Source organism: Callospermophilus lateralis, chromosome 7, assembly GCF_048772815.1.
Source record: "Callospermophilus lateralis isolate mCalLat2 chromosome 7, mCalLat2.hap1, whole genome shotgun sequence".
In the NCBI taxonomy this organism is placed as follows: Eukaryota; Metazoa; Chordata; class Mammalia; order Rodentia; family Sciuridae; genus Callospermophilus; species Callospermophilus lateralis.
Genome location: NC_135311.1, coordinates 56,416,703 through 56,432,871, shown reverse-complemented (window position 1 = coordinate 56,432,871; position 16,169 = coordinate 56,416,703). Strand labels below are relative to the sequence as shown.

Below are 16,169 nucleotides of genomic sequence, written 5' to 3'. Positions count from 1 at the left end.
TTGTATAAGGGATTGAGACTGGGGAATTTGCCAATGAGCTACATCCTCAGAACTGCTCTGAAGAATAGAATATGAATATGCTGGAGTGCTGCTGAACTGGGCCCTGGAGGGGAACCTAACACATCTGGCAGGCTGTGCTTTCTTCCCCTAGGAAGCCACTATCATGTAGGAAGCTCAGCCCTCCTGAGACCACCAGGCTGAGAAGTGCACCCAACAAAGGGAGGCCCTGGTGGGCAACAGGCCACATACAGAGAAGGCCAGAGGGCACTGTGGTATATAGCTGTATTCCTAGCAACTCAGGAGGCTGAGGCCTGAGGATCACATGTTGGAGGCCAGTCTTAGTAACTTGAGACCCTGTGTCAAAATAAAAAATAAGGACTGGGATGTAGCTCAGTCATAACACTATGTATTAAGCACCTGTGTGGCTAGGCAGGGGGATCAGGTTGGGTCCACATGGATGAAGATGGCAGGTGAGTCCGTCTCTGGGACTGGCCACCTATAAGAAGCAAGAATGTGCAATGTGGCCAACTGTGACCCATTCCTTCTATGGAACAACCATGAGTGGACGACAGGGTGTTCAGGGAGGGGCTCTGAGGTGATGACAACTGAGACCAGGAGGAGGAGCCAGACTGGTATTGGGGAGTAGGGGGGATATGCGGACAGCAAAGAGGCCCCCTGCCTGCCCCTTCCACAGCCAGAGCCAGTCACCACAGCAGTTGAACCCCTTCTCCAGCTGCTGCTCCTGCCTGGCAAGTAGCAGATTTTCACCGCAAGAGGAAGAGAGAGAGCCAGTCTGCATGAAGGATACTGACTTCCTTCAGCAACATGATGTGGCTGCAGAAGGTGACAGCACTTTGATCTTTCTTTCCTTGTTTTTTTTTTAAAGAGAAAGTGAGAGAGGAGAGAGAGAGAGAGAGAGAGAGAGAGAGAGAGAGAGAGAGAGAGAGAGAGAAAGAGAGAGAGAAAGAATTTTTAATATTTATTTTTTAGTTCGGCGGACACAACATCCTTGTTTGTATGCGGTGCTGAGGATCGAACCCGGGCCGCACGCGTGCCAGGAGGGCGTGCTACCGCTTGAGCCACATCCCCAACCCCACTTTGATCTTTCTTGACACTCCTCCCAAATTGCAGCCTGGCCACAATTCTACATATCTGAGCCCCTTCGGAACACTCGTCCACTTGTTCTGCAAGTTGCAGATGCTTGGAGCAAGGAGAGAGTTATTGGATCGCAAAAAGAATAGTCGAGAAATGGTTTGGTTAAATCCACAAGAATGGGGTCCAGGAGTGTCCTGCTTTATTGATAACACTGGGCAGATTGTCAGCAAATGACCAAATAAAAAAATCCATTTTGAGCTCCCACCAAGCAGAAAACAATCCTAGTCTTGAATCCTTTTCCTCAGTTATGCCGGAAGATAGCCTTGAACCTCCATTGGTGTCTAAACTAGGCATCTGGACCTTTTTTTAAATAGCCTGGTCACATAGTGCAGACTATAATTTTACAGTACCTATGGTTTCTGTCCTCTGACCTTGGCTATGGCTGTCTGTTCTTTCAGAGTTAACCTTCCCCTTCACTTCCCTGAAGAAATCTGCTGGCAGCACCAGGCTTACAGGACTGCTGGTCTGTCTTGGTAGCTCAGACTTGCTTCTTTGCCCTGAGCAGAGGCACAAAAAAAGAGAAGGCTTCAAATCCAGCAAGGTGGGTATGGCAGTTATGTTACACACTTCCAAAGGATTACAAATTAGCAGCCGGGTGTGGTAGCACACACCTGTACTCCCAGCAGCTTGGGAGACTGAGGCAGGAGGATCAAGTTCAAGGCTAGTCTCAGCAACTTAAATATGTCCTGGGCAACTTGGAACCTGTCTTTAAAAGGGTTGGGGATGTGGCCTAATTGTTGAGCACCCTTTGATTCAACACCCCCCCCACACACACACACAAAAAAAAATCATCATAGCAGTGAAAATTTAGTACACTTTTATTATGGAATAATAGAGCCAAAAACCAAGTAGCATAATACAATGAAGGCCCTTATACCTATCTTCCTGAAGGCCCATTCTTCAGGGGTACTGGGGATTGAAGCCAGGGCATTTGCCCAGAGCTACATCCCCAGCCCTTATTTTGAGACAGTCTTCCTGAGTTGTCAGGACTCAAGTTTGAGGCCATATGCACACATGAACCCCATTAGACATTTATAAGAAACATTTCTTGAGGTTCTGGAAATCAAACTCACGACCTCATGCCTGCAGGGCGCACTCTACCTGAGCCTCATCCCCAGCCCAAGAAAGCTAATGTGATGTGCATGTCAATAACCCCCTGCCTACCGAATTGCCACTGGGTTTTCGGCAATAAAATCTGTATGTTTGAGGTGAAGAACACAATCGTAAGAATAAATCTGCATGTCGTGGACAGGCCTGATGTCCTTCACCAGCTGCATCAACTCCTTCCGAACCTGGTCAAATTTCATGTGGTTGATCTCAGTCCAAAAACCCCAGAGGATTTCATCAAAGCTCTCCAGAGGAGCAGGGTACTTTGCTTGTTCCAGCGGCAGGCTAGCGGTGTGGCTCAGCAGGTTCTTAAGAGCAGTCAGGGGGATTTGGTTCCCACAGAAACTGAAGGTTTTGAGCTTGGAACAGTGACCCAGGGCTGGTGAGATGGCATTCAGCTGGGACTCTGTTATCTCACAAAACTCTAAGACTAGGGTCTCAAGGGTGTGTGCCACCTTCTCCAGCAGGACCTGGAGGGGCTCAGGACTCATATCTTTCATGGAAAAAGAGCTGAGATCCAGATACTTCAGTTGATCAGTGCTCGGACACATGGACAGATGCTTTAAATCCTTCTCCTTGAGCGGACAACCTCTCAGCGAGAGTGTTTTCAAGGGGGTCTGACTCCTGGAGAGAAAGCAAAGAGTTACTTCTGGTGAATGAAGGCACCAAGTGGATAGAGTGGGAAATGGTAGAAGAGAACTGGTTAATCTCAAACCCAAGGTCGCCCTGTCCTTCTGATGATGGTGGACCCCCCAGGACACTGCAGGTTGCATAATATGCTCCTAAACATCACCCAGTTTCAGAGTGTGCCTTTCACCACCACATGAGTGACCAGGTGAGTCCATCATCTCTAAGGCTCCTCCCCTCACTGCCAAGCCCAAGGCCACAGCTCTGGCAACAGGAGGTCAGGGGAGTTATGTATGAAGGACAAACCCAGGCAAGATGAAGAAAACCAACCGGGGTTATCCACCTGCATAGCTCACACCCTGTACCCTCCATCCCTCCTGCTCACCCTCAACTCCAGAATCACCACCTGAGGCTCAGAGCAGCCTTCCCCAGGGGGGCATTGGGGGCGGCTCCTCTGCTCCCCTCTGGAGAGCACAGAACTTCCCTGTTGCAAGGTGCAGGTGTGGGGGCTTCCCTCCTCCAATGCCCTCTCCTTTAACCCGTCTCCCACCTCCTTCGCTGGACAGGCCTCCCAGGGAAGGAACCTCACACACCCTTGCTAGCTCCTTTCCCCTCCAGCTGGCTTCCCAGCGTGGTGGCACTTCCCAGACCATGCACCACGGTTTAGCCCTCTGCTTCTGTGTGGGTGGTGATGAGACCCTCCTTTAGGACTGAGCAGGGGACCAGACCCGGAGGTCACTTGGTCACTCTCCAGCATCTCCTTCCCTGACATGGCCAGTGGCCGGGGCACAAGCCCTTTTAATGCTCGGTAAGCAAAAATGGCTTTTGTGGCAATGAGCACCCCTCATGCTTACAGGAGGATTTTGTGCAGCGCTCCATAGAGGAAGAAGACGTTGTTCACATAGAGCTCGTGGAGTTTTTTCACCTTCCGCAGTTGAAGGCTGAATCTATGGGAAAACCACCTGTTTACCGAGCGGCTGGTGAAGACCTGAGGGCTCAAGTCGGACAGATGGAGGACGCGAAGGTTCCTCATCTCAATCAGGCAAAAACAAAAATGTTCCATTATTTCTCGAGTCCAGTGCTGAGCATTCACCTCCAGTTCTTGCACATAGTACAATGGCAGAGTCTTCAGGAATTTAGAGAGTTTCAAGTAGAAACCGCCGATCTGAAGCTTCTGGCAGTATATACGGACCACCCCCTTTCTCTCCTCCACCCACTTTCTGAGGCTGCCAAGGAATCTTTGGAAGACTTTGTCCAGATCAAAATCTATGAAGATCTTCAAGTGTGGCTTCGCTGCTCTTTGGCTACATTTCTCTCTTTCCTTTGGAGACATGGCCTCTTGTGAGCAGGCACCCAGTGGGGCTCTGGACCACTCATTGCTGCTGTCCTGATTCACTTCCCGAAAATCAATTGCTTTCAGTTTCCATTTCCTATGGAGTAAATGGGAAGGAGGTTCGAAAAATAGACAAAGACTCGCCCCGACTTCCAACCTCTGCATTAGAACCCAGTGAACCCCTTGTCCTGGGTGGCTACTCATCTGCTCTCCTATGTTTCACCATGCCCTTTCCCCTTGAATCCAGCCAGGGACCCTTCCTGTGGAGGGGGCAGGGCAGCCTCCTACCTGACACCACCTGGTCCACCCTTCACCCTGTCCTGCTTCCCTCAGCTATCTCTTCCTGGGCCCCCCTCACCTGGGGTTAACGTTCTGGGAAATCAGCAAGTCTAGCCCATTCAGTAGGGTTTGTAAGGCCTTCACATCTGTTGTCTTCAGCAGGTACTCCACAGGCAGACAGGCCAAGGGGCAGGACAGCACCATTTTCTTTACCATCTCCATGTGTCCCCCCATTATAGCCTCCTTGTACAATTGCAGGATGAGCACCCTGGGCAGGTACTCCAGATTGGGGATGGGCAAGGCCTCCTTGCGCAGTACATTCTGAATCACCAGGTCCTGGAGTGTGGGTATGGTCCTGATGCTCATCCTGTTGAATCTGCAGGGAACAGCAGACACCCTTTCAGGCGAAGCCTGAAAAATCCCTCCTTAACCAGTTGAGGTCCAAATCCTGGTAAGCCACAGCTCTGTGGTGGTGGGGAATAAATCCCCAGTATCCAGTTTCCGCCTCTGGTCCTCTCAACTCTAATCCCACTTGTTATCAAGCAGTCTGAAGGCTCACCAGTCCCATTATGGACAGGTGACTCATCCTTACTTTTGAGATCCTGGGGAGTAAACCAAGGGCTGAATGCATGCCAGGCAAGTGCCTTACCACTGATCCCAAGCCTAAACATCACTTAGGACCCCCTTAATGTGAATAGAAGTGTCACAGGGCCAATGCCCAGCCTGGTGGCACAAGCCTGTAATTCTAGCAACTTGGGACACTGAGGAAGACTACAAGTTCAAATCCAGCCTCAGCAACTTAACAAGACCCAAGGCCCTCATGAGAGACCCAATCAGAATCAAAAATTTAAAGGGCTGGAATGTGGCTAAGTGGTAAAGCACCCTGAGTTCAATCCCCATTACCAAAAAAAAAATAAGTTTTTAAAAAATAAGAACCTCAAGTTCAAGGAAAGACTGGGAAACTGAACAAGACCTTGTCCAAAGCTCAAGGCGTGGTTCAGTGATATTGAGCTTGCCGAGCATGTGAGGCCCTGGGTTCAATTCCCTGTACCACACACACACAAAAAAAAAAACCATATACATATGTGGACATGTACAGATGTAAATTTAGATATAGCTATAGCTTAGGTCTGCGCTGAGGGTGATAGCTCAGTGATATAGGAGGTTACTGAGCCCACATATAGCCTTGGGTTAGATCCCCATTGGAGCACAAAAGTGAAAATCAGAACTTTTTGTTGCTGAACTTAGAGGAAGTTTATTTGGGGTCCCTGGTTTCAGAGATTCATTCCATGGACAGCCAGCTCAATTGCTCAGGAGGCAGAAGAACATGACTAAACAGAGCCTCAGAAAAGCTGATCAGTACAGGGCAGCCTGAAGTGGTGGGCATGGTGCCAAGAAACTTTAACAGGGGTACACGGGATGCTTTCACTATATCCCTTGTGGCTTTGAAACTTACATATTTCTCACTCCACCCCCCGCATCTTCTTTTCTCTAACCTTCTCTTTCATGATCTCCCTGATGTCCTTCCTGGTCTCTCCTTCCTAATCCCATTTTCTTGAATCACATCTAAAAAATCCCCCTGTTCCTGAGGATAGGCAGAAGCACAGGCTTTGGGACACTAGTCCCTGTGTTCCTTCTCTGCTAGCAAAACAATAAACCTTTTTCCTTTTTCTCAATATCTTGTCATTGTCATTGGATTGGAATAGAGGATGGGACCAAGCCTTTGGTCGCAAAAATATAAACCCACTGACACAACCACAGGGGCCTATTTCTTCCAGCCACACCTCTCCTGCCTAGAGTTTATCACCCAGTATGTAGTCCTATCAAGTCCATTAAATAGATGAGTGTACTGATTATGAACCTTACAACCCAATCCTCTCACCCCTTACATTAACACTTGAACCTTTGGGAGAATACATCCTATCCAAACCATGACACCAAAATCCAGTAAGAAACACTGATATAAAAATGCATACTTCACATACATGCACACATATTCCCTTGTTTTGTGATGATGGCGTTTGAACCCAGGTCCTCATACTAGGCAAGTCCTCTAACACTGAGCACACCCCCACCCTGTTTTAAGCTCTAAATATAAAATAAATTGTAAAATCACAATATCAAAAATTCCATTAACTGTCATTTAAAAGAATACAGACTACATATGCAAATTGTCAAGAAAATTCAAAATCAAATAGATAGCTCTCACTTAAAAATTTTGGACTGGGCCAGGCACAGTGAAACATGCCTGTGATCCCAGCAGTTTGGGAGGCTAAGACAAGAGGATCTTGAAAGCCAGCCTCAACAATGGTGAGGCACTAAGCAACTCAGTGAGACCCTGTCTAAGCAACTTAGTGAGACCATGTCTCTAAATAAAATACAAAAATAGGGCTGGGGATGTGGCTCAAATGGTCAAGTGCCCCTGAGTTCAATCCCTGGTGCCCAAAAAAGAAAAAAAAAATTTGGGTGCAGTGGTGCATGCTGGTAGTTCCAGCAATTTAGGAGGCTGAGGCAGGAGCATCAAAAGTTTAAGGCCAGCCTTAGCAAATTAGGGAGATTCTAGGCAACTTACTGAGGCCTTGTGTCAAAAAAATATGTAAAAGGTGCTGGAGATATAGCTCATTTGTTAAGCAGCCCTGAGTTCAATCTCCAGTCCAAAAAAAAGTGAAGTTGCAGGTCAGTCACAGAACCTTAGCAAGACGTGGACCAAATTTAAAAAAAAAAAACAAAAAAAAAAAAAACAGGTCTGTGGAGATGAGGCTCAGTGGTAAAGCATCCTTGGGTTCAATCCCTAAAGAAGCAGCAGCAGCAACAGTGGCAACCTGGGCTGCAGTCACCAGGGCAGACTGGCTGTGGGTAGATAGGGTGGCACATCTTTAGGGAGGGCTGTCACTTACCCTATCTGCACGTCTAGATGGAATGGTATGGCTCTCCAACTGTCAACAGATCCAGGCAGTGACTCTTGGTCCAGGATTCTCTGAAACCTTCTCTGGCTGGTCTGAAGCTTTTATTCCTCCTCTCCAAACCCCTCCCTTCTAATTAAAACGTCATATCTGACTAGATTATTGAATCTCATCCAATTAATCATGGTTGAATTTTCAGCTTATTGATTGATTTTAGCAGATCTCCAAGCAGGAAGGGGAAGGGATTCTGGGTGGGGTGGAGATCCTCTCATGGATTTCTTTCACAGAGTTTCATTCACAGGGTCACACACAGTTTTGAGCATGAGACACCAGTGGACTTAATCTGATATTGGACAGAGAGAAACACCTGAAAGCCCATTGTTCAGGATTCCGTGGCCACACTAATATTGTGAACATGTTCTAGAGTTAAAACCTTTTATGTGTGATGGCTCACTTTCTTAATCCTATCTACTATGCCAGCAGCCCCAGAGGCTGAAAGAAGTCAATCCCTAAAGTCAGAAGCTCCAGGCTAGCCTGGTCAGCAGGGTGAGAACCCATCTCAAAAACAAAAACAAAAATGCTTTATGAAGCCGGGTGTGGCAGCACACACCTCTAATCCCAGTAGCTCCGGAGGTTGAGGCAGGAGGATTGCAAGTTCAAGGCTGACCTCAGCAATTTAGCAAGGCCCTGAGCAACTCAACAAGACCCTGACTCAAAATAAAATACAAAAAGTGGCTCAGTAGAAAGGAAATTGGAAAGGAGTTGCTAGAGCCACAACAGAGACTCCTAAAACCTCTCGCTACCCTTGAGGACAAGGAGGGAGAAGCAGTCTTTTGTTCCCTTACAAGGTAAAGGATTTTTCAGGGGGATTGGCTCAGCAAACTAGCTTGAGAATATTTTCACCAAATATGAGCTGGGACTTGAGACAAGAGAGCAGATTTGATTACCAGGCCTGGGAAGGCCACTTTTCCATGTCTGATGCCACTGAGGGTGGAAGCTGTGGGTACCTCTCAGGATGTTGGGTAGCAAGAAATGTAGGTCAAAGTGTGGGTCCCTCTCATCAAGGCAGCCACCACCTGGAGTCTTTAGTGTCAGGGTTCTTCCTATACAGGCATTTCCCGGGCAATGCTGAGCCCCACACAGTGCCAGAGTCCTTTATCCTAGAAAAGCAAAGTCTAAGGAACAATGACATTTTAAAGAGTGTTAGATAATAGCAAGGCATGGTGGTACAGGTCTGTAGTCCGAGAAACTGGAAAGGCTGAATAAGGAGGATTACAAATTTGAGCCTGCCTAAGCACTGGAATTTAGTAAGACCATCAGCAGCATATCAAGTCCCTATTTAAAAATAAAAAGGACTGGGGAAGCCAGGCACAGTGGTGCACGCCTATGATTTCAGCAGCTCAGGAGGCTGAGACAGGAGTATCTTGAGTTCAAAGCCAGCCTCAGCAATGGTGAGGCACTTAGCAATCAGTGGAACCATATCTCTAAATAAGATACAAAAATAGGGATGGAGATGTGGCTCAGTCGTTGAGTGCCCCTGAGTTCAATCCATGGTACCCCCCACCAAAAAAAAAAAAAAAAAAAAAGGCAGGGGATGAAGTTCAGTGGTCAAGGGACCCTGGTTTAAATTCTCAGTATAAATAAAAGCATGTCAGATAAGTGTTATATGAGGTGGCTATTTTGAACTATTTTATGCTTTAGGCTCTAACAGACTGGACTGAAAATAAAAATGCAGTAACCCATATTAATACTCAAACAGAAATTAAGTTGATATATGACTTTTGTAAAAAGACAAAACCTGAATTCCCAAACATGCCTGTGTCAAGGGCACAACAAGTTTTAATCATTATGTCTTTTTGTGCAATCAAAAATTCAACAACAGGAGCCAGGCATAGTGGCACATGTGTGTAATCCCAGTGGTTTAGGCAGCTGAGGCAAAAGGATAGAGAGTTCAAAGCCAGCCTCAGCCATTTAGAGAGGCCCTAAGCAACTCAGTGAAACCCTGCCTTAAAAAAAAAAATCAAAAGGCCTGGGGATGTGGCTCAGTGATTAAGTGCCACTGAGTTCAATTCTCAGTACAAAAAAAAAAAAATCAATAACAGGAATAGGGAAGAAGCTCAGTGGAAAAGTGTTTGCCTACTGCATTGAACCTTGGGTTCAATCCCTGGTACCAAAAAAAAAATTGCTAGCAAAAATACTATCTTTTTCTTTTTTTTAATGTATACTGGGGATTGAACCCAGGGGTGATTTACCAATAAGTCATATTCCCAGTTCTTTTTATTTTTTATTTTGAGACATGCTCTCAGAACGTTGCTTAGGGTCTTGCTAAATTGCTGGGGCTGGCCTTGAACCTATGATCCTCCTGCCTCAGTCCCCTAAGAAGCTGGGATTATATGTGTGTGATACCATGCCCGGCTTTGTCTCATAGGTTTTGACAAAAATCATGAAGTATTTTGTGCTGTGGGTATAGCTCAGTGGTAGAGCATGTGCTTTGCAAGTGTGCTGTCCTAGTTTGGATCCCCCATACCTCCCCCAAAGCCACATAACTTTAGGATATATTCTGTGACAGAATTCTGTGGATTGTAAGGGCTACTCTTAAAAACTGATGACCACTCTTGTGTTGCCCAAACTCAGAGAGCAGCAACCCTCTGGTCCTCCATGCTCATTTTGGAAACACAGCTTCTTGGGAACATTTAGTCTCCTACCCCATTAATGTACAGATTACTTTCCTTCCTTCCTTCCTTCCTTCCTTCCTTCCTTCCTTTCTTCCTTCCTTCCTTTCATTCTTTTTTTGTTGTTTGTTTGTTTGTTTTTATTTTTGGTTTTGGGGATTGAATCCACCTATTGCAGAGCAGAAACTGAAGAATATGGATAAATAAATCATTGTGTGTGTGTGTGTGTGTGTGTGTGTGTGTGTGTGTGTGTGTGTGTTTTATTAGAGTTTAATCCAGGGATGCTCTACCACTGAGCTACATTCATAGCCCTTTTTAATTTTTATTTTGAGACAGAGTCTAACTTGCCCAGGCTGGTCTCAAATCTGCCATCCTCTTGCCTCAGCCTCCCAAGTCACTAGGATTATAGGTATGTGCCACTGTGCCTGACCAACAAACTACTCTTTTTACCATGTCTACCTCACTCAGAAATATTTAATGTTTATTTTAACTAGATTCTTGTTTCATTAAGCCCTATCAGATGGAAGAAAACTAAGTCCAATATTTAAATTATGTTTCACTTGATTCTAGATGTAAAGATATTTAAAATTAAAAAGAATTTCTGAAAACTCAGTCTGTTTAGAATCACAAAAAAATGGAGCACATGTGTATGGATACATTTAAATAATTCAATTATTATTAAGTTTAACTTGTTTTGAGATAGGGGCCTCACAATGTTGCTCATGCTGGCAGTGTTCTTGGAATCCTTCTGCTTAGCCATGTGGGAGCAGTTGGAATTATTGGACTGGACTACCATGCCTGACTTCAGTTTAATGTTATACCCCTTCCTTCCTTCCTTCCTTCCTTCCTTCCTTCCTTCCTTCCTTCCTTCCTTCCTTCCTTCCTGCCTTCCTTCCTGCCTTTATTCCTTTTATTCTTTTTTGTTGTTTGTTTGTTTGTTTTTATTTTTGGTACTGGGGATTGAATCCACAGGTGCTGTACCACTGAGATACATTCCCAGGCCTTTGTTTTTTTGTTTTGTTTTGTTTTGTTTTGAGACAGGGTTTTTCTAAATTGCTGACTTTGAATTGGCAATTCTCCTGCCTCAGTCTCCCAACTTGCTGGGATTAGAGATGTGCACCACTGCATCTGTCTCTATTTGAAAATATGAGAAGAACACAAAGTAGCCACATTAAATTATATAGGAGTGTAACAGGGGTTCACTTGATGCTTTGACTATATATAGCCCATGGGGCTTTGAAACATATATTTTTTTTTCTTTTTCCCTAAACTTCTCCCTGATCTTCTTCTTTCTGATCTGTCCTCCTTAATCTCCTTTTCTCTGAATCACCTCTATCCTCTACCCCTTTCCTGTGAATAGGTGAAATCACAGCAATGCACCTTCTTTATTTTTTTTTTCTCAAGAGCTTGTCTTTGTTATTAGATTGATGTTCAGGACGAGGACTGTGACAGGGGGATATCAAGTTTGAGGCCAGCCTGGGCAATATAGGGAGACCCTGCCTCACAACAACAATTTTGTTTTTAAAGCCTGGGGATAGAGAGGTCAATGGTGGAGCACTCCTCGATTGGATCTCCAGCACTGTAACTAAATAAACAGAAAATAATAAAACAAAATTAGAAAACCTTCATTGCTTTAAGAAAAGCAGAAGTATGAAAACCCTTACACCTTTAATTCGCTTTAACAACAGAAAAAAGTGGTGTCTAGGACATGGGAGTATGAGACTTCTTCTTTTAATCCCTAAAAAAGTGACTTGAAGTAGTCTGGGGTTAACCAATCTGTGATTTTTCTCTTGCTCCACCACCCCGGCCCCTCCTTACAGGGAAAATAACTTTGAAACTCTCAATCTACTTCAAGCTCTCCTCTTGCTGCCTTTGGGGGTTTTTGTGGTACTGTTTTTTCTGGAACCTATGGGTGCTCTACCTCTGAGCTATATCCCAAACCCTTTTTAATTTTATTTGAGAAAAGCTCTCACTAAGTTGCCCAGGCTGGCATTGAGTGTGTCATCCTCCTGCCTCAGCCTCCAAAGTGGCCAGGACTACAGGGAGGTGTGCACCATCAGGCCCAGTTATTTTGCAGTGAGCAACTCCTCTACCATAGAGCTACATCCCCACCCAATATGGGTATTTTCTTTTAATCTAATGAACACTCTTTTCTTGTTTCAAGAAAGAAACATTCCCAAAGCCACAATGTTAAATATTAAAATCTAATGAATTTACAAGATAAAAGTTTTTTTATTTTATTTTTTTCATCTTTCATACATTTGATTCAAGTGAGTTATGCACTTCCATTTTTACCCCAAATACAAATTGCAGAATCACAACAGTTACACATTCACAATGTTTACATAATGCCATATTAGTGACTGTTGTATTCTGCTGCCTTTCCTATCCCCTACTATCCCCCTCCCCTCCCCTCCCATCTTCCCTCTCTATCTCATCTGTTGTTGTTCAGTTCTTTCCCTTCCCCCCCTTTCCCCTCACAACCTCATCTATGTGATTTCGTATAATGATGAGGGTTTCCTTCCGTTTCCATGCAATTTCCCTTCTCTCAGCTTTCCTAAAATGTTATATCTTTCAGTGTAAATTGAACCAACATGTACTGCCAATAGTGGACAAAACAATGAGGGTCCTGTAGGTGATACAAGAAGAATGGTCCCATTTGTATGATGATTGTTCCTTAGACCTGGGAAGGTCTAAAATTTACCCACAGTAGCATGATATTATCACACTGATTAAATATTAAAAAAAGAGCATTAATTGGAAGAGACCATTTACAGTGAAAGGTCTAGTTTCAACAAAAGTCTCTCATCGCCACCACTGAAAGATAAAAGTTTATTTGGCTAAAAAGCAATCCAAGAACTGGGGAACTCCATATTGAAAGATATTTTCTGGCCAGGTGCAATGGCACACACTCGTAATCCCAGCAACTGGAGAAGTTGAGCAGGAGGATCACAACCTGGGCAGTTTAGCAAAGCCCTAAGCAACTTAGTGAGAACCTGTCTCAAAATAAAATAAAAAGGTCTGGGAAGGTGGCTGAGTAGTCAAGCCCCCTAGGTTCAATCCATAATACCAAAAAAGAAAAAATATATCCAAAATAAATACTTGTTTATACTTTTTTTTAAAAAAAAATGACATGATTTAACCAACTAATAAATCTATGGTGGAGGCCTATTTATCTGATCAAAACCTTGTGTTTGTTTTTCAAGGTGATTAAATTTGGGGTGATGCCAGGCATGGGGGCATATGCCTGTTATCACAGAGACAGGAGAGGCTGAGACAAGAGGATCACAAGTTCATGGGCAGCCTCAGCAACTTAACGAGGCCCTCAGCAACTTAGCAAGACCCTGTCTTAAAATAAAAAATAAAAGCTGAGCATGGTGGCACACACCTGTAATCCCAGTGGCTCAGTAGGCTGAGGCAGGAGGATCGTGGGTTCAAAGCCATCTTTAGCAACAGCAAGGATACTGTTGCGATAAGCAACTCAGTGAGACCCTGTCTCTAAATACAATACAAAATAGGGCTGGGAATGTGGCTCAGTTGTTGAGTGGCCCTGAGTTCAATTCCTGGTACAAAAAAGAAAGAAAGAAAGAAAGAAAGAAAGAAAGAAAGAAAGAAAGAAAGAAAGAAAGAAAGAAAGAAAATTGAGGGTGGTAGTGCTTTTTTAACAGGAAAACATCACTTTTCATCAATTAGGGTACACGTTTCTTTCTGTTGAATAGAATAAAATTAAAGAAAGCAAGAACTACTATTGAGCCCAAGTTATTCACCTCAGATCACACTGCTGGAAGAGAATCCAGAGTATAATTAAAATGCTCAGGGGACCTGGGCGGAGTTCAGGAGGTATGGGTCACAATTTATGTCCTGAGTGAACTACAGAAAATACCTGGGTGCTCCAGTCAGCCTCTGGGGCTGGCATCCACTTTACTGCCATTCTGGGAATCTCTAGTGCACCCCAGTCCCCAGGTAACCCGTGTGGACCTTCACAGTGCCAGCCCACTGTGTCCACCAGAGGCGTAGCCACAGCTGTGTCCTGCCAGGTGGCACAGAGCTCCTGCTGCAAATACCTTTTAAGAATTTATTTTCCTCTGCAGAGCCACAGCCTCTGCTGCTCCTGCTGTTTTCCACTGGATCTGCCTTTTTCTGTTTGTTTTTTAAATTGATTTTATAGCATTTCAGGCAGTTGTACATACTTAACCTGAGTGTAGTCAAAAAGAAATCTCAGTCAATTGTACCTTGAGGTACAGACTCTCGTAATCCCAGCAGACACTCTAAATAAGCTAATGTTATGAACAATTTTTTGAAAATACTGAGGAAATTCCTAGTTCATTTATTTATCATTTTTTATTCTATTTTGTTATACACAATGGCAGTCATTTCATATTACACAAATAGAGTGCAATTTTTCAAGACACTGATTGTACACAGAGTATTTTCACACGATTCATGTCTCATACACGTACTTGGGGTAATGATGTCTGACTCATTCCACCATCATTCCTACCCCCTGGCCCCCTCCACTCCCTCCCTCCCCTTCCCAGCCTGCTTTTGAAGACCAATGTCTTTCCACAGTGGACTCATCTTCACACACAGGGTGCCATGTCCCCAGATGCTGAGATCACGGTGGCTTCCCCTGTGCAACTCATCTAGATCTCCCTCACAGGTTCTGCCCTCGTTAGGGGAGATTGAAGATTTTGGATGAGAACATTCTGGAAGCAGGGCAAGCAGGAGGCATGCTCAGGTACATTGAATATGAAACATTTTAGCAAAAAGAAAGAAAGAAAGAAAAAACTCTCCCCAACCAGCAGTACTGGCTCTAAGCAATAAAACAGTGAGAAAGGTCTATGATAATTGCTCCTGAGAGTCTCAAGCCTTCTCTCACATATTCACTTATATTTGAGCTTTTAATCACAACTTCATAAAATACAATATAAGAAGAAATTGGTTTCATCTTTGTTTGGTTCTGATTGGTTGTTTGCACTACCAGGGACTGAACCTCAGGGTGTTCAAACACCAAGTCGCATCCCCAGCTCTTCTCAGTTTTTATTTTGAGACAAGATCTCACTGAGTTGCCCAAACTGGCCTGTTTTTTCTTTTTTGCATGGGTGGGGCTACTGAGGATTAAACTCAGGGACACTAAGCCACTGAGACCCATCTCCAGACCATTTTGTATTTTATTTAGAGACAGGGTCTCTCTGAGTTGCTTAGTGTTTCAATTTTTTGAGGCTGGCTTTGAACTTGTGATTTTCCTGCCCTAGCCTCTGTAGCTGGGATTATAGGCATTTGCCACCAAGACCCACACAAACCATTGTTTACTTATTTATTTTTGGTACTGGAGTTTGAACCCAGGTCAGCTTTACCACTGAGCTACATCCCTAGCCCTTTTCATTTTTTATTTTGAGACAGGGTCTCACTAAGTGGCTGAGAGCCTTGATAAATTACTTGAGGTAATGATAATCTTTTTGTGATCCTCTTGCCTCAGCCTGCCAAATTGATGGGATTATAGGCATAAGACACAGCACCTGGCAAAAACTGTTTTTAATATATATCATATGATAGTAATTACTTTTAAAAACTCTATGATAACTAGATTTATTTATTTACTTACTTATGGTACTGGCATTTGAAAACAGAATTTTTTAGTTTAGCTTTGCCTCCCCAGCCCCCAACTATTTTTTCTTCTTTTATTTTACTTGATTTTTTAAAAATAAATGACAGTACAATGCATGACAATTCTTATTACACATATAGAGCACATTTTTTCATATCTCTGGTTATATATAAAATATGTTCATGCCCATTCATGTCTTTATACATGTACTTTGGATAATGAAGTCCATCTTATTCCACCATCCTTGCTAATCCCCTTCCCCTTCCCTTCCCCTCCCACCCCTCTTCCCTATCTAGAGTTCATCTGTTCCTCCCAAGCTCCCCCTCCCTACTCCACTATAAGTAAGTCACCTTATATCAGAGAAAACATTAGAATAGCATTTGTTTTTTGGAGATTGGCTAACTTCACTTAGCATTATCTTTTCCAATGCCATCCATTTACCTGCAAATGCCATAATTTTATTCTCTTTTATTGCTGAGAAAAGT

General features: G+C 44.1%; 1 protein-coding gene across 1 annotated transcript in view; it reads right to left on the bottom strand.

The window, feature by feature from the left end:
* Positions 1-438: 438 nt before the first annotated feature.
* LOC143404300 (PRAME family member 15-like) overlaps positions 439-16,169 on the bottom strand; it is a 33,600-nt gene continuing 17,869 nt past the window's right edge. Inside the window, exons 2-5 of the mRNA XM_076862519.1 lie at positions 4,581-4,877; positions 3,744-4,319; positions 2,320-2,886; positions 439-496 (exon numbers count right to left, since the gene is read on the bottom strand). Of these exons, the coding sequence (XP_076718634.1) occupies positions 439-496; positions 2,320-2,886; positions 3,744-4,319; positions 4,581-4,877 (1,498 nt within the window). The remainder of the gene's footprint in view (positions 497-2,319; positions 2,887-3,743; positions 4,320-4,580; positions 4,878-16,169) is intronic.